General features: G+C 51.6%; 2 protein-coding genes across 5 annotated transcripts in view; both read left to right on the top strand.

Annotated features, from left to right (window-relative positions):
* Positions 1-11,284, top strand: part of P3h1 (prolyl 3-hydroxylase 1) — a 22,666-nt gene extending 11,382 nt beyond the window's left edge. For both annotated transcript variants that reach the window (XM_010634093.2, XM_010634097.1), the window contains exons 3-15: positions 899-1,088; positions 1,307-1,438; positions 2,875-3,014; positions 4,943-5,032; positions 5,287-5,339; positions 5,512-5,633; positions 7,353-7,480; positions 7,587-7,682; positions 8,153-8,303; positions 9,548-9,665; positions 10,038-10,113; positions 10,299-10,439; positions 10,838-11,284. In XM_010634093.2, the coding sequence (XP_010632395.1) occupies positions 899-1,088; positions 1,307-1,438; positions 2,875-3,014; positions 4,943-5,032; positions 5,287-5,339; positions 5,512-5,633; positions 7,353-7,480; positions 7,587-7,682; positions 8,153-8,303; positions 9,548-9,665; positions 10,038-10,113; positions 10,299-10,439; positions 10,838-10,993 (1,593 nt within the window). In that variant the 3' untranslated portion in view covers positions 10,994-11,284. The remainder of the gene's footprint in view (positions 1-898; positions 1,089-1,306; positions 1,439-2,874; positions 3,015-4,942; positions 5,033-5,286; positions 5,340-5,511; positions 5,634-7,352; positions 7,481-7,586; positions 7,683-8,152; positions 8,304-9,547; positions 9,666-10,037; positions 10,114-10,298; positions 10,440-10,837) is intronic.
* A 6,412-nt stretch (positions 11,285-17,696) lies between these two features.
* On the top strand, positions 17,697-24,752 carry Cldn19 (claudin 19). Of its 3 annotated transcripts, none has more exons than XM_010634084.3 (5): positions 17,700-18,126; positions 19,328-19,492; positions 19,585-19,669; positions 21,388-21,540; positions 22,202-24,752. In XM_010634084.3, exons 1-5 carry the CDS (start codon positions 17,904-17,906, stop codon positions 22,248-22,250), a joined length of 675 nt encoding a protein of 224 aa, XP_010632386.1. In that variant the 5' UTR covers positions 17,700-17,903; the 3' UTR covers positions 22,251-24,752. The 3 variants fall into 3 exon arrangements, with proteins under 3 accessions (XP_033623577.1, XP_010632386.1, XP_019064590.1); XM_019209045.2 differs by having other exon boundaries at positions 17,931-18,126; positions 19,306-19,492; XM_033767686.1 differs by lacking the exon at positions 19,328-19,492 and having other exon boundaries at positions 17,697-18,126; positions 19,519-19,669.
* Positions 24,753-27,626: the final 2,874 nt, after the last annotated feature.

Below are 27,626 nucleotides of genomic sequence, written 5' to 3'. Positions count from 1 at the left end.
AAAAAAAAAAAAAAAAAAAAAAAAAAAAGTAAATGTTCATAATACACCAGTAAAAAATATAGAGAAGTATAAGGCAAAGCAATCATTGAGAATACTGCCTTCTGAAGAAGACCAGTAATTGATATTTTGCCCTGTTTTTTAAGTCTTCCATATCTAATTTCTTAAGTCTAATTTGTTATTGTACAATTGTTTTTCCCATCCTTTGACCTAACATTCTTGTGTTTTCTTACATTTTAGTAGTTTACAAGTAGGAATATTAGACTGCAGGGGTGTGTGACTCAGTGCTTAGCATGCACAAGGCCCATAAGTCCACACCAAAGGAAAAAAAATATTAGAAATACTACCAGAATTAGAATGACACATACCCCACTTCCACCATGGAGTTGGGAAACTACATCCCCTGTCCCAGAGTGACTTTTCAAAGTTTGTTGTGGGGCTGGGGATGAGGCTTAGTAACAGAGTGTTTGCCTAGCATGTGTGAGCCCTTAGGGTGAATCCCCAGAACCTATAGAAAACTACAAAAAAATTACAGTGAATTCATATAAAGCTTTCATCCAGATTGAGTTAAATGTTTGTAAATTTCAAGAGGAACTTGTAAAGCCCATTTACAAAAGACCTGCAGGAGCCAGGAATTGTGATACACACATATAATCCTCTCAGTAGGCTGAGGCAGGAGGATCTCAGATTTGAAATCAGCCTGGGTTACATAATGACTTTAGGGCTGGCCTGAATGACTGCCAGACCCTGTTTCAAAAACCAAAACAGATGTAGCAGTCACCCAAGTCACCCCTTTCCATCCACAACTGAGGAGTAAGAATTAGGACCTGGGTGATGATGGCTGGGCCAGACACGGGCGTTCCCCTGTAGCATGCGTTTGCATGCCCCTTCCTCCCAGTAGCATGAGTTCCGGCTAGGAGTGCGACTCTACTCAGAGGAGCAGCCCCAGGAAGCTGTGCCCCACCTGGAGCTGGCACTACAAGAATACTTTGTGGCTGACGAAGAGTGTCGTGCCCTCTGCGAGGGACCCTATGACTATGACGGCTACAACTACCTGGACTACAATGCTGACCTCTTCCAGGCCATCACAGGTGCGTGCAGCTCCGCGTGCACCTTTGGGCTAAAAGCCTCCCAGAGCTAAAAGCTCATCATTTTGATGATACAGAGTGGCTACAGCCTCACTCCTTCCTAAATTCCTAAGCCTGAGAATCTGGCTGGAAATTGTTCCCACTTGAACTTGTCATCATAAGCAGAATTTGATCCCTGAAGTGTGACTTTCTAGTCATTTCTCATCTTGGATTCCTTTCAGATCATTATGTCCAGGTCCTCAGTTGTAAGCAGAACTGTGTCACCGAGCTGGCTTCTCACCCAAGTAGAGAAAAGCCCTTTGAAGACTTCCTCCCATCACATTATAATTATCTGCAGTTTGCCTACTACAACAGTAAGGCTTGCTTTCTTTCCTTTCTCTCTGCTGCCTTAACCTGGAAGCTCAGTCAGAGCCAGGCATGTTGGTACAACATGTGATCTCAGCACTTGGGGTGGCTGAGGCAGGAGGATTCCAAGTTAGAGTACAACTTGAGCACTTGAGCTGCTTATTGGAACCCTATCTCAAAATAAAAAGCAAAAAGGGGGCTGAGGATTTTATTTATTTGTTTGTTTGTTTGTTTATTGGTTTTTTGAGACAGGATCTCACTATATAGTTGAGACTGACCTGGAACTCACTATGTAGCCCAGACTGATCTCGAACACACAACGATCCTCCTACCTCAGGCTCCCGAGTGCTGGGATTGCAGGCGTGCGCCACCACACCCAGCCACTGGGGATATAATTTAGTCAGAGGTTCTGAGTTCAGTCACCAGGACTGCAAAACAATTAAAAATAAAACAAAAAATGCTAAGCCGGGCAGGTAGAGTTACAGACACTGAACCTCCTTAACTTGTCTGGCTTTTCTCTAGGCTTTGGAACTCTAGGACCTCTATCTTATCCTATTACATTTGTAATCTAAATTTGCATTTGAATTAAAGTAATAACAAAAGTAAGGGTGTGCTGCAGTTTAAAACAGCTTGCAGGATGTTTTCTGCCATCCGGCCTAGTACAGCACCAGTGCTCTTGGGGCCTTGTCTATATCTAGATAGTCAACAAATCAGCAGGTTTTTACCAAGTTACTACTATGCCCTGAGTGTTACAGCGTATTCAGGAATACACATGTCAGTAGTTTGAGTCAGGGAGACCAACGTATGAACAAGAGCTGATCTGCCAAAGAGCACTATGTGCCTTTGTAATCTTCCTCCCCCATCTGAAAATCCATGTGAAAAAAGGTAAGACAGGAACATTTCTGAAAGTGGTCTAATGATGGGTATATTGAGGCAGTATATTGGCAAGTATTTTAATTATTTGTGAGTTTTTAAAGAGATGGGCATGCAGAGGAGTCTAATTCTTTCCTGTTTCAATGGTAGACAGCATTGAGGACATGAGACAACCGAAAATTGATTACATAGTCTCTGTGTATTCTGTTACTTCTCCCCTCAAATCAGGCCATTGTATTTGATAGCAAGGAAGCACCACGTTGACCTGCTGTGCCTCAAGCTTCACAGAGACTGAACACTAAGTGGTTTTTTTGTTTGTTTGTTTATTTTTTAGTTTATTGGTACATTCTAGGTATACAGTACAGTTATATTCATTACTGGGATCTTGTACCTTTACATGACAGGTCTTAGTTCTCATTTTTTTCCCTTGTCCCTGCCCTCCCTTCACCCCCTCCTCCCCTCCCTATTTACAAACACTTTTATTCCATTTTTTCATTTTCTCACATACTAAGTGTTTTTTGATACCCAGAATTAGACCTTCTCCTCTCAGCCATTTTTTCTTGCTTTGCAGTTGAAAATTATACACAAGCTGTTGAATGTGCCAAGACGTACCTCCTCTTCTTCCCAAATGACGAGGTGATGAGCCAGAATCTGGCCTACTATGCAGCTATACTTGGAGAAGAGCAAGCCAGCTCCATTGGCCCCCGTGAGGTGAGGTTTGCGTCAGTGAAGGTAGCTACCAGCTGATCCCAACCAGAGGACAGAAGAGTGGGGCAGCAGAGAGACACAGGGCTCGTGTGTGTGCACTGGCTTGGCTCGTTGTCACTCAGGGTGGGACACAGCGTGGGCAACGAGCCAAAGCCACACAGCGTCATCTGGACCCAGTGCATGTTCTCTGAGTCTATACAGAAGGCAGAACTGTAAAGCCACTGCTCTGCCCCTCTTGGCACCCCGCTTCAGCGTGATGTCATTTGGCTGGGGTTCACTTCTGTTTCCTTCATGCTAGATTTATATTTTCACTCATTTGTTTTTCATCTTTTTTCCTCCCCATCCAGTCTTCTCTTTGACGTTGTCCTGTTCTTTCTCAGCTCTCAGCATTAGTCTTATCTCAGTCTAAAACAAGGAGAAAAATCCACATACCACAAAGACTACTCTGAGAGGAAAACCGAGGTTCCTCTTTCCTAGCTGTGGATCTTGAGTATCCAGTGGAAATACACTGCCAGCCTCTCCCATGTGATCTGCTTTCTTGTAGTTTTCCTCTCTGGCCACTAGATGGTGACCACCTGGCTCTGAGATGGCACCCCCCGTGTCTTTGTCTTGCTTGACAAACATACATACACTACACGTATCTATAATATACACATACATATACATTTTTTCTCCTCTGTGGTCATATTAGTGAGTCTGGGAAAGGGAGAGAAATTAACCCATGTGGCCAGTCTCCCATTGTTAGCTAGAGTTTCCTGGAAAGAAGATAGCTAGCATCTGTTGAGGTCTTGTTCAGGTCAAGCCCTGTGCTGAGTGGCCTCAGTCCATCATCTTATTTAGTCAGCACAGCTGCCATGGTAAAGATGAGAACCTGTAGATGAGGTAGCTTATGCAGTGGCCTGTGGCTGGTTCATGGTGACTGGAATCTGTTCTTGCTTTGTCCGCAGTGCTGGCATGGTTTCTGACACATTACCGGAACTCAGTAAACCAGGATTGAGTGGACAAGGAACAGAAGTGGGATTTACTCCCTAGTAGTCTCACTGAATTGCTGGAGTGGGTTAAAGGAGATAGCACATGGGGCTTGGTGTCTAGCACTAGATGAAGGAGGCAAATAATTTAAACTCCTTTAGGAGTATTTCCATCTTCTTTGGTAATTGCAGTAGCTGAAAGGACTACTTTTAAGACTTTCCTCTTTAAACTGCCCCATCTTTTATTTCAACTGATGATGTCTTCTTTATCTCTTCCTTCCTTCTGCTGCTGCTCGGAGACTGGCAGGTCACCTAGGGAAAGATGTGACCCTGGAAGGGACTCAGTTTCCCTGCCCTGGGTAAGCACACTTGAGAGGCCAGCGTGCCAGGCCCAGCAGTTCTGCAGCTGCCAGTCTCCAGAGAGGGATAGGGTCTGAGGGGAGGCAGGTGGCCGAGTAGAAAGTACCTGGGCCTGAGGACCAGAAAGACTTGGGTGTGCATGTAGGTCTCTGGCTCCCCTACTTCCTCTGGGTATCGCCTTAAGGGGCACATCCCCTGTGCTCTAAAGTTTCTTCACCTGTCAAAATGAGGGTGACACCCCAGGGCGGTTGTAAAGATCGAATGAATAACAGAGCTGCCTGGCACCTGAGTTCCCTGCCTGAGCATAGCTTCCCACAGATGTCAAGGGGGAAGTCTGCTCCTCTAAAGCATCTTTCCACATCCCCTGAGGGTCACCAAATTTTTTTTCCTCCAAGGGCAGCCTGGTTATGCCACTTTTAGAAGTATCACTTGTGCCAGGCAGGAGGAACCCTTGAGCACAGAAAAGAGGCCTTTGTCTAAACTGGGGAGCAGACCTGTCACCGTGGTGGGGAGGAAGACCTCAGCCACATGGGGAGGGGAAGGCCGGCCACGGCTGTGTGGCAGGGCCAGGCTCCAGAGAATTCCTCCTCCTTGTCTCCTCAGAGTGCCCAGAAGTACCACCGGCGTAGCCTGCTGGAGAAGGAACTGCTTTTCTTCGCTTATGATGTTTTTGGACTTCCCTTCGTGGATCCGGTGAGCCAGAGTGGGAGCTGGAGAAGGAAAGGGAGGAGGCTCTGAGGGGTCAGGGAGTGGTGCACAAATGTGGGATGTGTGTGCGGATGAGCGACAGCAAGGAAGATGCAGGGGGACCCTGGGCAGCAAGATGCAGCCTAGGTTCAAGAGCTCCCGCCTCATCTCCCACAGAGTGTAAGTGGGGAGGCAGATTGCCCCTGGCAGCCCGTGTCATGACACACGACCTGGAAGAAACCCTGTAACTCTGCTTTCAGGACACATGGACTCCAGAGGAGGTGATCCCCAAGAGACTGCAAGAGAAACAGAAGTGAGGCCCTTGAAGAAACTGCATGATTGGATCGGTGTGACGAAGCGCTTGAGGCTTCCTTTGCCCAGGCAGATGGGAACTCCTGGCCCTGGGGGGCAGGTCCAGTCTGGGAAGCTGGGGTGGGAGCACAGGGCCAGCCCCAGCCCAGCCCTCAGAGCCGCTGCGCTTACAGGTCCGAACGGGAAACCGCCGTGCGCATCTCCCAGGAGATTGGCAACCTCATGAAGGAGATCGAGACCCTGGTGGAAGAGAAGACCAAGGAGTCCCTGGATGTGAGCAGGCTGACCCGGGAAGGTGAGAGGACGGAGCATGGGGCACATCAGGTGGGCAGGTCGCCCCGCATCTGCTAGACAGCGCTCAGCTCACCGAGAGCCAGCCCCAGTGCCCCCAGTGGGGCACTGACCTTTGCCTCGGCCACCATTCTAACTCTCCAAAGGGACGTTTGCCTGAGTGTAGGCCTTTAGCCAGGGAAAGCTCCTGTGTGTTTACTTAAGCAGGGATAGCCCAGACTCATACTGTCCCTCACTCCAAACTCTTTTCTCTTAACTGTTACCGGGACTCAGAATCGTCCGGCCTCTTGGGCACCTCTTCCCTCCCCCGCCTATGCCTCCAGTCCAGAGAAGGCCCTGAGATGGCTCCACTCTGCACTCTCTCATCTCTCTTGCCTTCTTCCTTTTCCATTGCCTCGGGCCTCATCCTCTCTGCACCCATCTCCCCCAGTGCCCTGTGTCCTTGCCCCTTCTCACTCACAGGTGCCAGGCTCACCTTCTGGACCCTGGGACCCTGAGCCCATCCTCTCCTGCCTTTTACCTCTTCTGCTTACTCTTTCTCTGGTGTCTGTTCCCCCACCTGCCCTCAGCCCACACATTCTTGTTCCTGCTCGTCCCTCCTGCTCTTCCCACACCTCTGCCCATGAAGCACCTCAGATATACCTTACGAGGCCTCTGTAGCCTCCCTCTCCTTTACACCTCTGGGAGCATCGCAGTGTGCTTGCTTGGGCATTGTGTGATGGGGAAGGGAAAGTGCTGTCTTCGGGTGTTGGCCTGTCACCGTACCACCTTGCGCTCCCTGACCCTTGGGACATAGGTGCTATTCACTCAGGTCTCTCGAATGTCCCCAAAGAGCCCTAAGGAGAAATGATGGCCTTTGCCCTGCCGTTGCTTAAATTGACAGTAGTGAATCTAACAAAATTAGAGTGAAAAGAATGTGTTCATCATTTCTTTGTTTTCGGAGGGCTTTGTTATTTCTTATTTGTTATTTGTCATAACTGCCTGAGAGGTGGATTAAGCAGTCTGTTAAAATCTTTATTTGACATAAGCGATGACTCTGCTATTGATGATGACTGTATAGTGGTAGCCAGCACTGGGGATTTAGATCAGCAGTGCTGTGCCCGCCTGGCAGGGGCAAGGTCCTGAGTTTGAGCCCCAGTACTGGGAGAAAAAAATGGTAGCCAGCATTTTGACCATAAGTCAAATATTACCCTAATTTTTGAACTTGCCTTACTGTTAACATGAAACTTATAACTGATGTTTGAAAGATGAGAACAGCTTAATTAATTAATTAAACATAATCAACCTTAGAGAGATTAAGTAACTTGGCTCAGGTCATGCAACTAATAAGTGGATGATCCGGGCACCAAACTCAGTTGTGATTCCAGAGCACAGATCTTAAGAATGTGTGTAAAGGGCTGGGGATTTAGCTCAGTGGTGCCACCACGTGCCTCGCAAGCTCAAGGTCATGAGTTCAATCCCTGGTACAATCAATCAATCAATCAATCAATAAATAAAAGAATGTGTGTAAAGCCCAAGAGCCAGTGGCTATTTATTGGCAAAATGAGAACCAGGACGTGGGTCTCGTCTTTACTCCAAGTTCTGTCCTCTGGACCACTCCACTGTGGAAGTGACTGAGTAGGAGAGTTCTCCAGTGAACAGGAAGCCACCGGGATTTCAATTCCTGACAAGGAGGTGATGAAGAGAGCTGCTCCAGGGCTTAGCCAGCCTTTCTGCTTTGCAGGAGGGCCCCTGCTGTATGAAGGCATCAGTCTTACCATGAACTCCAGAGTCCTGAACGGCTCCCAGCGAGTGGTGCTGGATGGCGTGATCTCCAACCCGGAGTGCCGGGAGCTGCAGAGACTGACCAATGTAAGAGAGTGCAGTGGGTGCCCCCTTTCAAGGGCCTCTTAAAAACTGAGTCTGTGCCTGCCCTCTGCTGCCCTGGCTGACTTCACCTTGTCTTTGGACCTTGTAGGCAGCAGCAACTTCAGGAGATGGCTACCGAGGCCAGACCTCCCCACATACCCCCAACGAGAAGTTCTATGGTGTCACTGTCTTCAAAGCCCTCAAGGTAATAATAGGTTCTGGGCATTCTAAAGTGTGAGAAGAGGGGTGTCTGATTCTCTGAGGGCAGAGGGAAGGACAATCTCAGGTTTAGGGAAGAATGGGGATTGTGGTAGAAAAGGAAAAAGTGACTTATTGCTGACAGTCCAGTTGCTGCAGAGTGAGAATGTTGAAGGAAGTTAAGTTGAATCCTGGCTTTAGACAAAGTATGATAAAATGAGGTGAGCAAGACAAACTGATCCCCAGTGCTATGGGATGCTGTCTGAAGAATGGTACATCCCAAGCAGGATGCACAGGTTATTCATGATGAGAAGTACAGCAGGGGGGAAGAAAATGGCGGGGTGTCAGATGTGGGGGGCAAAGAGACTGCACCCTCACAGGGCCTCGGGAGATGCTCGAGATACGGGGTCTCACACCTGTGTCCTTCATAGCCCACACAGGGGCACTAAGGGGAGTAATGATCGGTCTCCTTGGCAGCTGGGGCAGGAAGGGAAAGTTCCTCTGCAGAGTGCCCATCTGTACTACAATGTGACTGAGAAGGTACGGCGCGTCATGGAGTCCTACTTCCGCCTGGACACCCCCCTCTACTTCTCCTACTCCCACCTGGTGTGCCGCACTGCGATCGAAGGTGGGCCTCTTCACCCCTGCGGCCTCCCTGAGCGTGCTGTGCCTGCACTGCGGACTTGGGGACATCCTAGTCAGGGAGCCAGCACTCGCAGCCTGGCCACGGCCCCACGTGTTGAGAGCGAGGTAGCGTGGAGGGAGTCACATCCAGCCAACCTGGAAGTCAGGAAGGCTTCGTCAGAGGGTCCCTGGCACTGACATGCCCTTGGTAGGTGGCTTCTCTCTCCCCAAGGATGTCTGGTGTTCTATAAAAATCTAGACACAGCCAAAGGAATGTGTCAGGCATGAGACTTGTGTCACCAAGCCTGAAGGTAGGGAAGCACTGGTATAGACAGTGGGAAGCCAGGGTAGGATCATCAGATAGGGAAAGACACAGGGGGAATTTCATTTTTAAAAGATTAAGCCGGGTGGGGTGGCGCACGCCTGTAATTCCAGCACTCGGGAGGCTGAGGCAGGAGGATTGCTGTGAGTTTGAGACCAGCCTGGGCTACAGAGTGAGATGCAGGTCAGTCCTGACTACATAGTGAGACCCTGTCTCAAAAAACAAAACAAACAAAAAAAGATTAGTTTTGCTGCTGTTGTGTTGAGTGATTTGGTGAATGCAGACCAAACTGAAGGCACGCAGTTGATCAGGAGCAACCGAGAAGGGCCAGCATGGCGGCCTGATGTTGGAACCCAGCAGCGGGAGTAGAGAAGAGATGCTGAGGGGAAGTGTTGGAAAAATGGGAGTGGCTGGCTGGGCCAGTGGGGCAGTTGAAGAGGCATCTTCCATCCCCACGCTGTGTGTGCGTGGAGGCGGGTATATCTTGTGCCCTGAGCTGCCTGCTGTTCTCTTCTGTGTCCTCCTGCTCCCAGCGTCCTCTCTAAAGTCGACTTCTCACATGTCGCTGCTCCCATAGGTCTCTCCCTCTCCTCTTGTAGCCCTGCTGGAGGAGTGACTCACTGCGTCCTGTACCTCTTGCCCTCCTGACTCGTCCGTTTCACTTCTGTGCCTTCCTGTTTTACAGTGTTTGAGCCACAAACAGGGTTAGGCCACTTGGCCCGGGATGTGCCTCACTGGAGTCCCGTAGTCCTGCTTGCTGCACCCTGCTCATCCTGTAGCCTTGTCCTAACCCCTAATCTGTGGCTTAGACAGACAGCACCCCCATCCAGTTCATAACCATTTCCATAGACTCAAGCACATTTTGGAAAGAATCCACATTCAACTCATGCATGTCCTAGCACTGACCCCAGTTACCTTGGCCCCAGAGACGCAGGCGGAGAGGAAGGACAGCAGCCATCCAGTCCACGTGGACAACTGCATCCTGAATGCTGAGACCCTGGTGTGCGTCAAGGAACCCCCAGCCTACACCTTCCGGGACTACAGGTGAATGAGTACAGGTGGCAGGTGTGGGGCAGGAGTGCTGTGCTCGCTCTCTGAGGCCCCTCCGTACCGTACACTCCTGGTCTCCAGCCTCAGCACACAGGGCCCAGGGCCAGCTGTCCCCGGCGCCCCGGCAGGTAGAGTGGCGAGTAGGCCTGTGCAAGTGGGCCTGGTGCAGAAGCACCCAGAGCAGAGCAGGTGGACTCTCAGGGCCGAGGCTGGGGTTTGGGAGGGCTGCGGGCTGTTCATAGCTTCAGAGAAAAGCTGCTTTGCTTTGGAGGGCCACCCTCCAGCTGCTGGTTTCAAGCACATGAAGGCGAAGGCTCTGGGGAGTGGGAGGAAAGGGGCTATGTTAGGTGTCTCTACCTTTCCCAGTGCCATCCTTTACCTAAACGGGGACTTCGATGGAGGAAACTTTTATTTCACCGAACTGGACGCCAAGACTGTGACAGTGAGTGCTCCTTTGTTCTTAACCCTGGAGCTGGTGTCCAAAGTCCAGTGCATAGAAAAAGCAGCTGGGCCTCCTTGTGTGGCCAGTGCCCCCTCCCCAATCCAGGGCTCCGCCCTAACTCATCTCCGGAGTTGCCCATGGCTTTTCAGTCTTCCCGTGTGTCCCACTCACTTTCTCCCTTTCAGGCAGAAGTGCAGCCCCAGTGTGGACGGGCTGTGGGGTTCTCGTCAGGCACTGAAAACCCACATGGAGTGAAGGCTGTCACCAGGGGGCAGCGCTGTGCCATTGCCCTGTGGTTCACCCTGGACCCTCGACACAGTGAGCGAGTAAGAACAGTTGTGCTGCCGTCAGTTCCTGGGAGGATCCCAATTCCACTTCCTCCGTCCCCAAATCCTGCTGCTGGAAGTATAGTCACGAAAGGAGCACTGCACTTGGGACTCCCAGGTCCCGCACTGTCACTGGTCACACTGCCTTGCCCTCCCCAGGCTTTCCTTACCTGTCAGTGGGTCCAGGTGGGATGGGCCCTGAGCAAGAATCAATGCTGAGTCCTTTGTTCTCTCCTTGAGCGCAGCTCATCTGTCTTCCCCAGAGTGCTGCAGGGACTGCTGGGAAAGGTGCTTGGAGGCTGCAGGGCAACACCTGCATTTTCTTGAGGAAGCAGCAGCTGAAGGGGGGCAGGTTCCTAGCCTTGCCCTCTCTGAGTAGGTGGGGTTTGTCCTTGCAGGACAGAGTGCAGGCGGACGATCTGGTGAAGATGCTGTTCAGCCCAGAGGAGGTGGACCTCCCCCAGGAGCAGCCCCTGCACACCCAGGGGGATGTGCCCCAACCTGGACAGGAGTCTGCCTCGGGCAGTGAGTCAGGGCACAAGGATGAACTATGACAATGCTAGGTCACACATGAGTGGACCCGTGGGGAGGAACTTTGTCCTGCATGCTGGGCTGCCCAGTCCCTGAGGGCCATGGACCAGAGGTGGGCCTTGGTCTGCTGCCCAGGCGAGGGGATCCTGCTCGTCGCCTTCTGCATGGTGCTACTGTTCTTGGAGCAGACGTGGAAGGACACCACTGTGTGGGCCTGGCTGAAGGCTCAGAAATAGGCCCAGAGCCACGGAAGGACCTGCACAGGCAGCGTGTGACAGCAATAAAGTATTTAAGTGTCTCTGTAGACAACCAAAGAATAAATGACTGGTGGTTTCTTGTTTAGTTTGTTGAGAGAATGAAAATGTGCCTATTCTGCCCCAGCAACTTCCTTTGGTAGAAACTGCTCTGGGCAGGATGCAGTGGCCTATGTGACAGTAGGAGGCCCTGCTAGAACCCAGTGCAGCTGCTTCTGTGCAGCCCCAGTCCGGACACCTAGCCAGACACCTTGGGGTTGGTGTCTGCATGAGAGGAATCATAGTCCTTGTTCTGCCTACCTTGTGGGGCAGCCTTGTGGCCCAGATCCAGTGTCAGATGTGATGACACTTTGTAAACTGTAAAGCTCTGAATGAACAGCTGGGATTATCACTAATCCTGTCCTGGCAGGGAGTGGCAGTCAGCAGTGCTTCCTGCTCTGCTAGCTGTTCTCTAAGCCCTACACCACAGGGCCTCCCTGTGCAGGATAACACTGCTAGGAGAAAACATGCAATTGGAGAGTCAGCTCCACTGGCCGTGTCCCTGGCACTGAGCCCATCACCTTCACCATGCTTGAGATGTCACAGGGCGGGGAGTGTAGGAACCTGCACTCTTGAGTAATGGTTTAATCAATTGACTAATACACATTGAGCATCAGCTAAGTGGTGCTGAGAATGTGATAGGGAACAAAACAAGCCCCCACCTTTATAGAGCTATTGTATAGGGGAGACACAATAAACATAAGTAGGGCCAGGGATTTAGCTCAGTGGTTCTGCTGCCTGCCTCGCAAGCGTAAGGACCCAAGTTCGATACCCGGTACCATATAAATAAACGTAAGCATATGTGTTTGTGTGTGTATAGTCCTTTGAAATAGAAAATAAAGCAAGTCCGATCCCCGAGGCAGGAGGAAAAGCCAGGAGGCCAGCAAAGTGACAGCGGGCCAGGGGATGTGGAGGCCAGATTTGGGAGCCCCCCAGCAGGGTTTGGAGTGGGAGAGTGGAGGCATCGCATTTGGAAGGGCTCCATGAACATGTGGACACTAAGCCATGAGTGTAGGAACAGACACAGGGAGACCAGTGAGGAGCAGCAGAGTGACAAGGGAGAGGGAAAGATGGCTTGGGCCGGAGATAAGCGATGAAGGTGGCAGTGACCAGTTCTAGGTCTGGTCTTAGTACAAAGCCAACAGGAACTGCTGATGGATTGCCACCAGATATGACGAAAGCACCCAGAAGCCCAAGGAGCTGGACCACAAACTGCCTCTTCCTCCCCAGTAGCCCCAGGGAATCCTGGGAGGGTGGCTGGTGTGTGGGAATCCAGACTTTGGTTTAGGCACGCTCAGCTTGAGTGTGAGGCCTGTACTGACGCCATTCAAAGCCAGGAGAGAGGGGGTCAGAAAACGGCTTGTCTGGAAGCAAGTGGGGCTGGAGGGTGGTGGGACCCACTGCTGAGAGCTGGGGAGCCAAGAGAGATGGCATCCTGGAGTCTGACAAGGGCATCAAGGAGGGAGGAGTGTGATGTCACAGGTTCCCCGGAGGGTGAGCATAACAAGAACTGAGGATCCGACTTTGGATTCAGCAGCAGAGAGATCAGCAAGAGATGTCTGCGGGGAGTGGGCACGGGTGAAAGATGGACCAGGGAGTTGGGAAGGTGGGTGAGTGGAGACCAGGCGTGATGATGGGTATGGACAATTTTGTCCAGGTATTTGACACTAAGCACAAGCAAAAAGATGAACTAGAAAGAGACATGGTCATGAAACAATGGTTCTCCAAGGTGGGGATAGCGTTGCACATTAGTTTGCCGTGGGGAATGGTCTAGTCCAGTCACCATCATTGTTTGTCCTCTGCGTCCTGTCTGGGAGACTTATTCACCGTGCAGTCAGATCACATTAAAGGAAAATGTGTGAACTTTACCCTTGCCCTGAGCAGAGCAGCTCTCACTCTCCCACGTGAAGCTGTATGCCCAAGTTGTGCAGCCTCCAAGTGTGTTTCTTCACCAGGACAATGGGATCACAGTCTGTACTGCTCCTGACACAAAGTACCCAGCACAATGCTTAGCACACAGTAGAGACCCAACATTATAGAAATCTACATCGGCCTCATTCTGATTTTCTGGAAGTTTCCACCTTAAAGCAGATGACCTTTTTAGTTTCAACACATGCTAACCACATACAGAGAGCATAATGTGTGTTGTTTTCAATAGCAACAAGACCAAGTGTATGTAATTAGGCTGGGGTAGGCAGTTGGCTTGAGATGGAAGGAGAGCCCACAGGAGCTGTAGAGGGGATGAGAGGCAACCTGGCAAACCTGGGGAGATTTGGACCTGACAGCCCTGGGTCTCCAAATCCCAAGGCCATCACAGAACTCTCAGCAGGCACCTGAGACCTCTGTACAGAGAGCCAAAGGGCATCACTGGGCTGTGCTGTGTGCCACAGAAATGTCCTTGTCCTGGGTTAGGCAGTGAGGCCCAAGAGGCTGCTAGAATGGCCTCGAGATGTTTACTGACTCAGGAAGGAGGCTAATAGGGTACTAAGTGCAGTGAATGGGAATCTGTAGAGTATTATGGAATTTCAGATCAGGGTGTTTAACCATGCCTGGGCGGCCACACTGCTGGCTCTTTTGCCTTCCAGCTTGTGGCCCTTGGTAAGTCCTCTCTGCCTGGGCCTGCGATTACACGGGAACCTCATTACCCTGAGTTGAGGGTAGTAAGACCAGCACTACTTCTGAGCCTCCAGAGCTTCCCATGGTGGCTGCAGAGAATGTGCTAGATTACAACAGAGTGAATCAGACCCTCCTAACTGGCCATGAGAGAGGCTGGTGGAAAGGTCCCTGATGTTTCATTAGGAAGAAGGCAAAAACATTTAATCCTCACACCCATCACTCAGTCATCAACACACTTGCCTATGAGGCACTGTTGCAGAGTATGCGGCAGTGGGTCCTCAGTTACAGGCAGTCTGTGCCACCCTCGATGAGAAGACATGAGCAGGCCACCATCCTGGGGATCTTCGGTAAAGCTTCCACTAGCCATGGTTCTTTTGGCATCTTACACGATCTCACTGCTTGATCCTTGTAGACTTGTTGTGAACCTGACAGAAAAATAACTCTTTTTAAAACTATGTATGTATGTATGTATGTATTTATTTATTTATTGGTACTGGGGATCGAACTTAGGACCTTGAGCTTGCAAGGCAGGCAGGGAACCACTGAGCTAAATCCCTGACTCTGAAAATAACTCTTTTTTTTCACTTGAGGAACCAGACTGAGGGAAGCTGAGGGACTTGTCACACAGTTTCTCAGTGGCAGAGGTAAAGCTAGAACCCTCAACCTCTTGTAACACAAGTAAAAGCACATTTTAAATGGTAACCTGTGTGGCCCCAGAGAAATTTCATATAGGTCTTATGGGATGACAGGTGGGACCCTGAGCCTTCCTGTGCTTTCTGCATGCCTGGCAGTCACTGAGCTGCATGGGTCTCCAGGAGAGCTAGGTACCTGGGATACAGAGTTGTTCGGGTTAGAAAGTAGCACTGCAGAGAAGACATGAGTGCACGAGGCTTTGAACACTGTAGGAAAGCCTTTTTTAGTGCAACAGACTCAAAACAGCGACAAGAAAAAAGGGTAAACAAAAGAGATCCAGAGGAAAAAGTTGGCCTCAGGCTCTGGAAGCACAGGATGTAGAAAACAGAGAGACCTCCTACTGCTTCTGGGACCTCACAGCTGTAAATCTGGCCTTGGACAGCAGTCTCTTCCTCTCTGGCTCTCAGCTCTCTTGAGTTATCAACAGAGGGAGCTGCACGTGGTCTCTGAGGCTTTGGGTGGCTCTGACACTCCATTTCTACGTGGCCTTGAGGCTCCAGAGATCCGACACCTCACTTGGGCCTCCTGAGGCCAGAGTGATGCCTGGTTCTTTGAAGAGAAGCACTTGCAGAAGGAAAGAGAAGGGACCAAGGCCCAGCTTAGGGAGAGATGGGGGTCACCTTTGGGAACCGGCATGCTCCAGGCAGGTGCCAAGTGCAAGTGCCTCCCTTCCCCAGATGTCACTTACCTTGTTCCTCCTTCACAGTTCTGTGAGATAGATGTGCTTACAGGTAAGGACACTGTGGTGGACTAACTAATGGCCACCTTGGAACACCCCGCTGAACTGAATCAGTGTAGTTCTGGGCATGGAAGACGCACCCACCTGAGGATTGCCGTCAGCAGCGTAAAAAGAGAAGTGGAGGGGAAGATTGTGTGCTGTGATTTTCTTGGAAAGGCTTGCTGTGGTAGTTTTTCCTCATCTGAACTCAGCTGTTCTCATTGTCAGTGGAGCTCTTATACTCTCTGTTGCTGGGAATGGCTGCTGTTCTCAAGGGAGCTCTGGTCTCTTGTTTTAAAGCATTGCTTCCTGGCTCCAGAGCAGATCCCTCAACCTGGTGGCAGAAATCCTTCACCCCACGGGTGCAGGCTTTCTAGCTGCCACCACTGGCCTTTGGGCTTTCCAGGTGCAGATCCTCCATATGGACATTGCTGTGGGCTCTAGGTCATTAGGTGGACTCTCAGAGGACATCACCTTGGACCCTAAGCCTTCAGCTGGACTTGTACAGGACATTGCTATGGGATCCAGGCTCTCAGCTGGATCCTTTGGGTCTCTGGTGTGTGGACAGATCTCTTGCGCTCCTCTGCATTTGGCTTTTTGGGTGAATATTATAAAATAATCCTATAAATTATGTGTCCTATATTAAACCTGTCCCCTTGTAAACCATGACTACCACGGTCAGCTTGGGTTATCTATAAGGAGCGTCTTATGTCTGCTGCCCCTCAGCATCTGGACCAGTGTCTGAAAGCCAAGGTTGTAGGGAGGGACCAGGAGCTGGCACCACACACATCCCAGAGAAGCCGTTCCTGCTGCTCCCCGTTGGGTGAGTCCCCCACCCCAACCCAGAGGAGGCTTTCCCACCTGGGAGGCTGCCAGAGTGTCAGAGGAATTAGCATGAGAAGCACCAATCACAGCATGCTCACGTGGTCCCCAGGAGTCTTGGGTTTTTGTCCCCTTCCCTGCTCTGGACTCTAACAACAGCCTCAGCTCCCCTTGATCCTACTGTCCTGTTATTATCTGTGGCAATTTAGGATGACTTCTCAGCCACCACTCTAGACCCACTAGCTTTTTGGGACCCACAGCCATATCATGAGGCAGGTCTGTGTAGACCAAGACGCACATGGCTCCGACCTTCCTGACAGGATTGGAGGGGCCTGGTGTGCAGTCCAAAGGCCAGACAATGCCCACCCTTGGCCCCTCGGAGGGCAGACCACTCCCCCTGCTCTGTACTGGAGCTGCAGGCCATACCAGTGGCCCACGCCCTAGGCGGGCACACAGGGCAGCCATTGTCTGTGCAGTGCCTGGCACTTTCTTGTTTGCATAGCCACGTGAAGAATGTAAGGGAGCAGGCTAGGGATTTGTCCTTGGGAGGGGGACAGGGGCTATGGGGGAGGAAGTTGGCTGGGGTTGCAGCAGGGCCCTGCAGTCCCCCAGTACAAGCCAGGAAGGGCGGTGGGCTGCTGGGGATTCAGGGGGTGACCAGGGTCTTGCAGGAGTGGAAATAGGGGTGTAACATTCCTCCTGCACCCACACTGAGCCAGGGACTGAAGTGGACGTGAGGGGATTGCTAATGAGGTTGAGGGGAGTTAAACATTCCCCTGCTCCTGAGGGCGAGCTCTGATGGGAGAGAAAGGAAGGGGGGGGTGTCTGGAAGGTGGGCAGCCTGAACCTCAAGAATGTTCACAGGCCACTGCTCCCCCGAGGCTGTTTTGGAGCTGGGAGCCCAGCCCACTGTCCCACGACCCAGCAGGAGCTGGTGAAACAGTCAGCAAGGGGATTAATGGGCTGAACAATCTGCCTTCCTTCAGGTCAAAGCCAGAAGGCCGGTGCTGTCTCCCTAGCTCCCTGCCAGGCCCCGTGCTGGCCTGCAGCCAGCTCTGACCTAGCCTCTTCTGAGCCCTCAGATCTCAAACACACCCCATAGTACATACTCCCTGGTCTAGCCGTCTGGCCCCCTTAATTCTACATGGATCCCAGCTCTCCAGAACCCTTGTCCCCAGCACTCAACTCACAGCCTAGTCTCTCTACATCTGGCCTCAGAAATTCTCCCTGATGTCTCACTCTAGTTTCACCTGCTGTAAGATGGAACTCCTTTTCCTTTCAGTCCTCAAATCGGAGGACAGGAAACCTCAAGGGTCAGATCAGCCTTACAAGAGCAAAGTTCATCATCTCAGGGCTGTTGCTCAGGGTAGGGTAGGGACGAGAATTTTAGGGGGCGTGAATCAAGCTCCTAAAGGGTAGAAAGGCTGGGAGTAGGCAGGACCACTTTTCTCAGCCCCTCCTTCTCTATTCCTGGGATGGGGGGGCAGGGGTACCCACCTGGGCCACAAGTCCCGCCCCCCACCCCCAGGGGGCTGGGCATGAGCTTTGCTGGGTACCCTGGCCTGGTTTAGGCAGCTGTTGTGGGCGGGCCTTTGGCCTTTCCCCCTGCATTCTGGAGCCCAGAGCCAATACCCTTGCTGCTGCTGAAGCTGCTGTCCCCTCTCCTCCTCTGCTTCTGACCACTCACGGCTCCCCTGCCCAGCTGTTCTTTCTCCTGGCCATGACCACAGCAAGCCCCAGGACCCTGGCCCAGCTCTGAGCCCTGGGGCCCTTGGTCCCCTCCTTTGGGCCATGGCCAACTCAGGTCTTCAGCTGTTGGGCTACTTCCTGGCCCTGGGTGGCTGGGTGGGCATCATTGCCAGCACAGCACTGCCGCAGTGGAAGCAGTCCTCCTACGCAGGCGATGCCATCATCACGGCTGTGGGCCTCTACGAAGGACTCTGGATGTCCTGCGCCTCGCAGAGCACTGGTCAGGTGCAGTGCAAACTCTATGACTCACTGCTCGCCCTGGACGGTAGGTCTCAGGCTGGCGGGCTGGGAGGTAGGGTATGGGTTGGGCTGGGGGTCCACAGCAAGCTTCCTACAGTCTGCTGTCAGCTCCGGGCCCCACACTCCAACTCCCTGCATGATCCCCACCACCATCCTGTGAATACTGGGCCCTTTGGGAGCCAGGGGGCTCTGGGTAGAGCCTGGCAGCTTCGAGTCCACTGAAGCCTTGTGAGACACCGGTGTTTTTGCATTCTGGGCTCCTTCTCTGTAAAAGGGAATACTAACACCTTGTTCGCATAAGAGGGCCTGGCACAACAAAAGCCTGAGACCTTTCAGTCCACTTCTCCCCAGCTTCTATACACAAACACACATTTGTGTGCACATAACTACTGCCCAGTCCTCCATGTCAGCGAATGTGCTAATGCACATACACAAGCACTGGAACACACACACACACACACACACAGGAGTTGGCATGTGGCCCTCTCTTCCTGGGGTGTGGAGTTGAGACACAGACTGGCTCATAAGTGGGCACCCAAGCTCTAACCTTTGGTGGGCTGAAAGGCCACACTCTGCCCAGGGCCCCACAGCCAGCCAGGCAGCACTGCCCTCAACTAGTCCCACTGCATGAATCCAGCAGGTCATGGGCCTCCTTCATGGCTCTCTAGAGCTGGCCTGGGCCCCAGGACTGACCTGCATACCCTTGCCAGGAGCTGGGACGGTGGAGCGGGTATCTGGCTGTTGTGGGTGGGTGATTTACAGGGCAGAGAGGAAGGTGACCAGAGTCAGAGGGGCTAATGAGGATTGAGGGCTGCTGCCTGGGGCCTGGCTGGGCTGAAGGGGGCCTCAGACACACTCAGCTTTGGAAGAGCTGCTTGGGAGAGTATGCCAGGCCCAAGACAAAGCGGCAGAAAAGCCAATTCGAACTATTCTGTCACCAAAGTACAACTGGGAGGACCCTGTAAGAGGGAGTGGAAAATGGGGTCAAGGTGAAGGGGACTCTCATCCCTGTATCCTGTCCTCACACCCATAGTCACCTTTCATAGCCTTACCTGCAGGCAGATGGTCTGGCCTCAGCCAGCTCCTGCGCAAACCCCTCCAATGCAGGCTCCTCCCACCACAGGTGGGACCCCCACACAAGGCCCCACACCCTAACCGCTCAACTCCCTCTCCATCCCCTCCCTCCCTCCCAACCCCTGCTCAGCGCAGTCCTGGCCCTGCCCTAGGTCACATCCAGTCAGCACGAGCCCTGATGGTGCTAGCTGTGCTCCTGGGCTTCGTGGGCATGGTCCTCAGCGTCGTGGGCATGAAGTGCACACGAGTTGGAGACAGCAACCCCATCGCCAAGGGCCGTGTGGCCATCTCTGGCGGTGTCCTCTTCCTCCTGGCAGGTGAGTGTCCCTGCTTCCTTTTCCAGCCTCTTGGCACAGAGTGGCTGACCAGGGACTGGGCACAGCTGAGCACCTCTCCGCTTTGTCCTCAGGCCTCTGTACTTTGACTGCTGTCTCCTGGTATGCCACCCTGGTAACCCAGGAGTTCTTCAACCCGAGCACACCTGTTAATGCCAGGTGAGTGCCAGGGTTGGGCTCCTGCTTCAGCTGCTCTGGGGCCACTATCCTGCGTCCAGCAGTCACTTGGAAGAGGACGTAGGGAGTGGGACCCAGTTACTGTCTGAGAAACTCTGGAGCAGGGACCCAGGCTGGGCCCCTGATGTGGGCAGGAAGCTGGTGAGGGGAACCCAGGATCTCCAAGTTGCTAAGACCCTGGCTCTGAGCTCTGTTCTCATCTTAGTCCTGCGTGTCCTGGCAGGATCTTGGGAAAGTTACCTCATCTTTCCATGTCTGGCTTCTTTCTCTGTAAAATGGAGCCAGGGCCCGAGGATCAGCCCTCACATGGTGGTTGAGTCAACCAGACAATGCAGGTAGAGGTTAGCACAGTGCCTGGGCTGAGAGATTGCTCAGTACAGCTGAAATGCTCTTATTTCTCCTGAAGGAAGCAGGCTGAGATGGCTTCCTACTAGATGAAGCAGTTTTATGGGACCAGAGAGATGAGACTGGAAAAAAAGGGCAGGTGGAGCCAGGCCTAGCAGCCTTCCAGGAACTGTTCTTCATCCTAGGTTGGAAGGCAGCGCAATCCCTCTCCTGTGGTATGCAGAATGGGAGAAGGGCGTAGAACCCATAGGTGGCAATGGCAGAGGATCTCAAGCAGAGAACTCAGAGCCAGGAAGGTAGCCCTGGAAAGCAGATTTAGAGATATCTGGAAGCTCGAATGGTCAGAATTTACAAAGTTAGGGGCGTAAGGGCTGAGTCAGGGGCTGTCAGAAGAGTCTGGCCCGCCCTGCTCCTCCCAGCCCAACCAGGAACAAAGAAGGGATATCTGAGATATTCTGACAGGCCCAGGAGTGGAGGGCAGAGGAGAAAAGAAGACTGGGCAGTGAAGAAGACTCCCTAGAGTAGGCGGAGGTGCGGAAGGGAGGGGAAAAGGAGGAGGCTTCAGGTGTGAGCCTATTCCTTGGGGGTCAGCTACAGCCACAGAGACCTGCCAAGCAAGATCAAGCTCAGGGGCCAAGCTGGGACTGGGCCCTTCATCCTTTCATTGTCCCAGGGCTGCCTGGATGGGTTGAATCCCAGCCTCTGTCTGCCCTCCAGGAGGTTTTGGGAACTGAAGGGCCTACTGGAAGGTCAGGGTGAGCACAGGGGCATCAAGGAAAGCCTCCACAAGGAGGTGGCATGGGAACGAAGCCCTAAAGGCAGAGTAGGAGCTAGGGAGATTCTCCAGGAGGGGTGCCTTGTGCTAAGGCACAGAGGCCGGAGACAAGGGAGGGGCCAGGCTGGCCAGCAGGGCCCAGTGTGGAGAGCCCGAATGCTGGGGGAGGAGCTTGGCCTTCCCCCAGAAGACAGTGGGAAGCAACCCTGGCTGCCTATTCAGACCTTGAGGTCCTCCCAGGCCCCCTCCACTGGCCAGATGGGGAAATGAGCCTGGAGCATCCACAGCAGGGCCTGGAGAGTAGACCTCCAGCCTACAGGGCCACCCCGTGCCTAGGTTTCTTTGTGGTGTTGATATGCTTGGTGGATGGTGTGGACGAAGGACGAAGGAGGAAAGAGGAAGAATGAATGTTCACCCTAGTTTATCTGGGGTGATGAGGGGGCTTGAGCACTTTGACCTCCAGCTCCCCGCACCCTGCCCTCCCAGTCCCAGGACCCTGAGAAGAACCCCAGAGAGGGCCAGGGGAGGCAGGGCCGGGGTTTGTAGACACACCTGAAGCTGCTCATCCTCTACTCTGCAGGTTTGAGTTTGGCCCGGCTCTGTTTGTAGGCTGGGCCTCAGCTGGCCTGGCCTTGCTGGGGGGCTCCTTCCTCTGCTGCACATGCCCAGAGCCCGAGAGAGCCAACAGCACGCCACAGCCTTATCGTCCAGGACCCTCAACTGCTGCACGAGAGTACGTCTGAACCCAAACAGTCCTCCTGCCCAGCAGCCCCTCACCCAGCACTCCAACCAGCCTTGACGACATTCTAAACGGGCACAGGATGTCCCCCAAACCCCATTATGGGCTCTGAGAACTTGGTCCTCAACACAGATGCCCACTCTGCCATCTATACTCAGAAAGAGATCAGCAGCAAGACCCCCTGCCACATGCACACAGCATACATATCCCTCACGCACCAGCCCAGCGGCCGGCTGTCACCTGCCTGCTTACTTACTGCAGGGCCACACGTTTACCACGCGCTGGGCCCGGAGGATCCTTCAGAGACTAAGATGGATGTTAGAGCCCAACACCTGAGGGTGGGCAGAGCCCTTCACCCTTGTGCATCCTACTGCAGTCCCCAGATAAGGAACGTCCCCGTGTTCCATGCTAGGACCCTGAGGTTGAGAGACCAAGAGGCTCAGCCCTGCTTTCTCTGAGTGTTGGTCTCAGGCTCATCCAGTCATTCGGCGCTGCCTGGACAAACAGATAGCAAGGCCAGACCATGCCACCTTCACCCCTGGTAATGGGCCCCAAGCAGGGCTGCTATGAGGGCCAAGGTCCCATGGCGCTGGCTAGCCCATTTCCCCCACTGCTGCTCACCCCACTAACCAGCTCTCTCTCTTTTGACTTTCAGACCCGTTGTTAAATTGCCCGTCTCCACCAAGGGCCCCCTGGGTGTGTAATGTCCAAATTCCCAGCTAGGCTCTGTTCCCCTGCCACACCTAGGTTGCCTGCTTGGTATTTTTTGGAAAGAGAAGTGAACAATTCAGCCCCAAGTGTGGTGTCATTTGCTGTGTTCCTGGCAAGCCTAGGTTGGAACCTGGTGTAGAGAGGTTGGAGCTGACCCCTGGGGCTCTTGGAGTGGGTTACACAGCACAAACAGGGCAGTGCAGGAAAGGACTTGGGGTCCTGTCCTCCCAGGTAGGCCTTTGGGTTGGTAAGAGGGCCTCCCAGAGGGGAGATCCCACCCAGGCTTCCCCTGGCCCAGCACTGGAAGCAGATCCCTGGGGTCAGAGAACCTCTGGTGTGGAGAAAACTCACAGATAACAAGCCCCGCCTCCTAAGGGAAGGGACAATCCCTGTGAGGCCTTCTGGCTGGGATTGGATCAGTGCTGGGTGAGAGGACAGAGTGCAGGAGCTGCCCCCATAGGAAGCCCCCAGATCAGCTCCACCCCAGATCCTGCAGTGGAGACTGTGGTCAGAGCTCTATGCTGCATCCTAGGGTGCAGTCAGTTTCATGGGTTTATGGTCTTGAAGTCCAGATAGGCCCCAAGACCAGGGTGTGTCCTTCACCCTGACTGAGCTGGCCCTGCCCACATTCTCAACCTCTGCCAGTCAAACACCAACCCTGGACTCCAGGTCTCTCCCTGCCCCTGCCCCTTCCCTTCTACGTACAGGAGACATCCTCATGGAAAGAGGCATCCATCACTATCCTCTACCTTCCTCACCCCCTTTTCATGGCCAGATCTCCCACCAGTTCCCAAAGACACAATCCAGCTTCTCCCTCAAGCTTGGACCCTTCGAGGTGAAGTAACCAAAATCAAGTCAGAGAAGATGACTGTCACACACGCTGCAGCTGAAGTCAGGGTGGGAGAAGAGAAGGGACAGGGAGCTGGCATGGGTTTGCCCCCTTTCCCTAGCCTGGCAGCTACTGCACATCCACACAGGCCTCTGGCCCCAAATAGACTTACTACAGTCCTACCATCCTGCTGCTCAAGTTATGAGAAATACGGAAGAGACATCCTGACTGCATTGGGTCTGGGTATCAGAACTTATATAGCTGCCCCTAGGGAACCTCATGAGGACACCCTCAGGGGTCCACAGCGGGTAAAGAGCTTCCAAAAGAGGGAGGAAAGGCAAGGCTGGAGAGGAAGCACCATCTCACTCCTGCTCTTCCGGAGACCAGGCCACTGGAGGAGACGCCCACATCCTTCCGATCAATACAGCTTTGTGTTGAAATGATCTTGAGTCTGGATCCTGTCACACATAACCCCAAGGGCCCTAACACAGAACTTGGAACCCGGAAACTCAGCTTTGCACTGAGGGCTATTACATGGCACCAGCTGAGCAGGTCCCAGGCCAGCTATTTAGCAGTCTTCCCTATTTGATAGACCTGGCCAGGAAACATTACCTCTTGATATTCAGGGGCACAGAGCCTTGGGACTTGGTGAGAGGATGTCAAGACATCGTACTCCATGGCCTTAACACCCAGCACGCACCCCATCTCAGTCTGATCACAGCAGACAGTATGCTGCTACTTCTGGGTTTAGGGACAGGCGTGGAAAGACAAGCTCCATACAGGGGACCTGACAGCATTAAAGGAACGGGGTAAGGGGTGGTCAGATAACCACAGCTCGGTGTCACACAACCAATTAATACACCAATCAAAATGCCTGAGAGGGCCAGGGATTTAGCTCAGTGGTGCCACCACCTGCCTCACAAGCACAAGGATTCGAGTTCGATCCCTGGTACCAAAACGAAACAAAAAAGCCCAAGATCCTAGCAGAGGGAAGATGTCTGGGAGAAAATAGAGGTGTTTGAAATTAAGAGTCTGGGGATCTGGAGCCCACTGGCCTCTCCTGAAGTTAACTATGTTCAAATGCCTTTGTCAAGGTCACCTGGGCTGCCAGAGGCAGGGCCTATTTTCCATGCCTCAGGCATGGGCCAGCCTATTGTTTCCTGTCCCAGCCCTGAGGCTGATTGAGTAGAGACCCATGGAGGTGGGGTCTAGATTCAAGAGTATGGTTCTAAAGATTTTGCCAAGGTCTATTAATAAACAGAACCCCCCCGACAAAGAATGAAACTGTCAGTGCCATAAAATACAATTTTGGGAGGGATTGCACACAGCCCTGAAGGAAAGCCCCAAACCCTAGGGAAGCTTACCAGGAATCTCATCTACTGCCTGGGGAGACGCTTGAAAAATGTGTATCTGAGAATATGGTATACATTAGCTGATTTTGAGATTTGTTATATATTAATTTTGTGATGACTCTGGTTGTTTCTGATCCTTACCTGGAAGAGGTGCACACTGACATGATGGCTGGACTTGCTTTAAAATATTCTAGGAACAAGGAGTGCATGGGCAAGGGAAGCTAAAAAGTAAGATTGGTAAATGCTACTTGTGGGGGTTCACTCTACCCTTGTTTGTATGTTTGCTAATGAAAGAAAAATTAAAAACAATTTTAAAGGTGTTTTGGCTGTATAATTTTTGTTGTTTTTTGAGAGAGGGTCTCATTATGTAATTGAGACTGAACAACTATGTGGCCCAGGCTGGTCTTGAACTCACAGCACTCCTCCTGCCTCAGCCTCCCAAAGTGCTGGGATTACAGGAGTGTCACCACGCCCGGCTTGGCTGTATAATTTAATACAATCCCTGTAACAGGAGAATAAGGATGAGGAATATGCTAGAAACTCTTGCTATGCAGAGCAGTCCTCAGCATTGCATTGCCTGGAAATGTAGACACAGAGGCTCCCAGCCCTTCACTCAGACCTAGTAACTCTAGCTTGGCATCTTAACAAGACCTCCAGGTAGTTTGTGCACACGTTGACGTTTGAGAAGCACTGATACAGGCTAGTGAGATCTCCATGGTGCTTCTGTTTTTTAAAATCGAAACTTCAATAAATAATAATAATAATAAAAAAAATGAGAATTTCCATTGAGCTTATCCTGTATCGCCCCATTTGTCTGTTAGGTACACAGACCACTGGTACACTAAATTTTGCTAGAGCTGACAATTTATGAGAAGCTACTACTAAACCTGGTCCAGACAAGCAACTGAGGTGAACAACTCCTGAAATGCTTTCCAACTTTTTTTTTTCCTCAACATAATATATTTGGTTCAACTTATGGGAATATTGAAAACAATTTTGTTCTGGCCAATTCTAATAAAAACAGCTGAAAGGGCTGGGGATTTAGCTCAGTGGTTCTGCCACCTGTGAAAGCACTAGGTCCCAAGTTCAATCCCCAATATTTGGCCCCAAATTCAAACCCCAAAAAAAAAAAAAAAAAAAAAAAAAAAAAACCACACACACACACAAAAAAAACCTTAGTCTTGGGCCGAGGATTTAGCTCAGAGGTTCTGGCTCCTGCCTTGCAAGTACAAGGACCGGGAGTTCAATCCCTGTACAAAGAAACAAAAACAGCTGAAAATGGTCAGGTACAGTTCAAAACATCAAAGGGCTGCCACGATACTATGAAAGTCCCAAGTCAAAGCCCTGGAACAGTCTTCCCTCAGCCACAGTGTCCCCAAAAGTTCCCATGATGTTGGGGGTCACTAGTGCTACTTCCAAGGGGACTGAATAAGTGGGTGTACTGAGGTTAACGGGAGCCAGGCAGTTAATAGAGTTCCACATACCCTTGGGCCTTGCCCCAAAAGTTTGGGTCCCCATCCTTCTCGAGTGGTGATTTCATCTACGACTGTAACTGCCTCAGCCTGCACCCACTCCTTGGCTCCAAACCAGCTTCCTGCACACTCCCAGGGCATCTCAAAGTCCTCATCTAAGGTTGAACTCACAGGCCCTCCCAACCCAGTGCATTTTCTATGCTGGTAAAGGACACAGCGGGCACGTCTCCTTCATTCCTGCATCCTACTCCAGTGCTGAAAACATGTCAACTTTGAGCCCTTCTGCCACACTTCTCATCCAGGTCTCACCACTTCACTTATCTGGACTTCTGTGACAGTAAACAGATTGGTCACTTCTGGCTTCAGAATAAAAATTCTGAAGTGAAACTTGCTCTATTAAAAAGTCCAGAGTCCCCAGCACCAGCTCTTTGGCCCAGATAAAAAACCACAGTGCAGAAAAGGGAGATCCAGAGTATTTGTGAGAGGTTAAAACCTAAGGCTAGGGATAAATATGGTACAAGTCAGCAGTCTTACCTACTTCTAACATACCTTTTATAAATCTGGAGCCAGGTTGGGATGTAGGCAGCCCCTCAGAGTTAAGGGATGCCCTTCAGAGGCAACTTCTGAGAGGTGATATTGCCCTTCCCCAGCTACAATCCAGTACCACTGAGGCCAGATAATCCTTCCCCCAGAACCTCACAACTGAACTTGTCCTGCAGTGTGCCAGTCTACCAGACACTCATGCTTCCCTGCCAGCTGTCACTACATTCTCATCAGTGCTTTTTTCCCCTAGTAATGGGGATTACACACACCCAAGGCCTTTGTACCGAGTTATATGCCTCACCATAACGCCTGATGGTGAGTTCTACAGTATACCCATCACTTCTAAGCTTTTCCCTCCTCTAAGATCCCCAACTTCTTTAGTCTGTGCCTTTGAACAAAATTCATCCTGGGTCCCTATTGTCATCCTTTCAGGTAACAATGCTTCAATCACTTCTGGCAATTACCAATACCCATGGAGAAGAGCTATTTAACACACCATGGTCTATTTTAATATTTAAGATTAGCTATTCACCAATATTGCTCTCCACTTCTACTAAATATGTAACTGTCTTAAATCACATTCTTTGTACCTGGGAAAAAATACCGAACACCCACAGCTTAAAAGGAAAAGCTGCTCACCTCATGGCAGTTGGGAAACAAAGAATTTAGGAGCCAGGAAAGGAGATGTACCCTTCCCAGTCACCCACCTCTTCAGGCTAGGTCTCTCCTAACCCGGCATCTGGCCAGAGCCCTGTGACTTAATCATCTTTCAAAAGGCTTTGCCTATGAGCAAACAACCTGGGGGGGGGGGTGGACGGGAATAGATGTAAACCATAACAGTATATGCCAACTACATCTTACTACCAGTAAGGCTCAAGCTTTTTTCATTCTTGCCAACACTTGTTATTTGAGAAGTCACCAGCAAGGTGTATGGGCACTAACACATCTCTGTAGCATGAACATCTCTCTACAACTAAGTGGGGTAAAAATTCTGTCAAGTTATCAGGTTCTACTACTACAAAGAATTGGTACCAAAGTGATTTATAAGTCTTTTAGCAAATACTAGTGGGAGGCAACTCATGTGCCCACTGCACTCACAAGTCTTTTTAAGTCCAACAGGATTTGTTCTGTGAACCCCAAGCAGGTTCTGGAAAGAAGTACCAATGACTGGAC

Source organism: Fukomys damarensis, unplaced genomic scaffold (assembly GCF_012274545.1).
Source record: "Fukomys damarensis isolate Sample0158 unplaced genomic scaffold, DMR_v1.0_HiC HiC_scaffold_23, whole genome shotgun sequence".
In the NCBI taxonomy this organism is placed as follows: Eukaryota; Metazoa; Chordata; class Mammalia; order Rodentia; family Bathyergidae; genus Fukomys; species Fukomys damarensis.
Note: the sequence above shows the minus strand (reverse complement) of the source record. Positions and strands in the feature narration are given on the sequence as shown.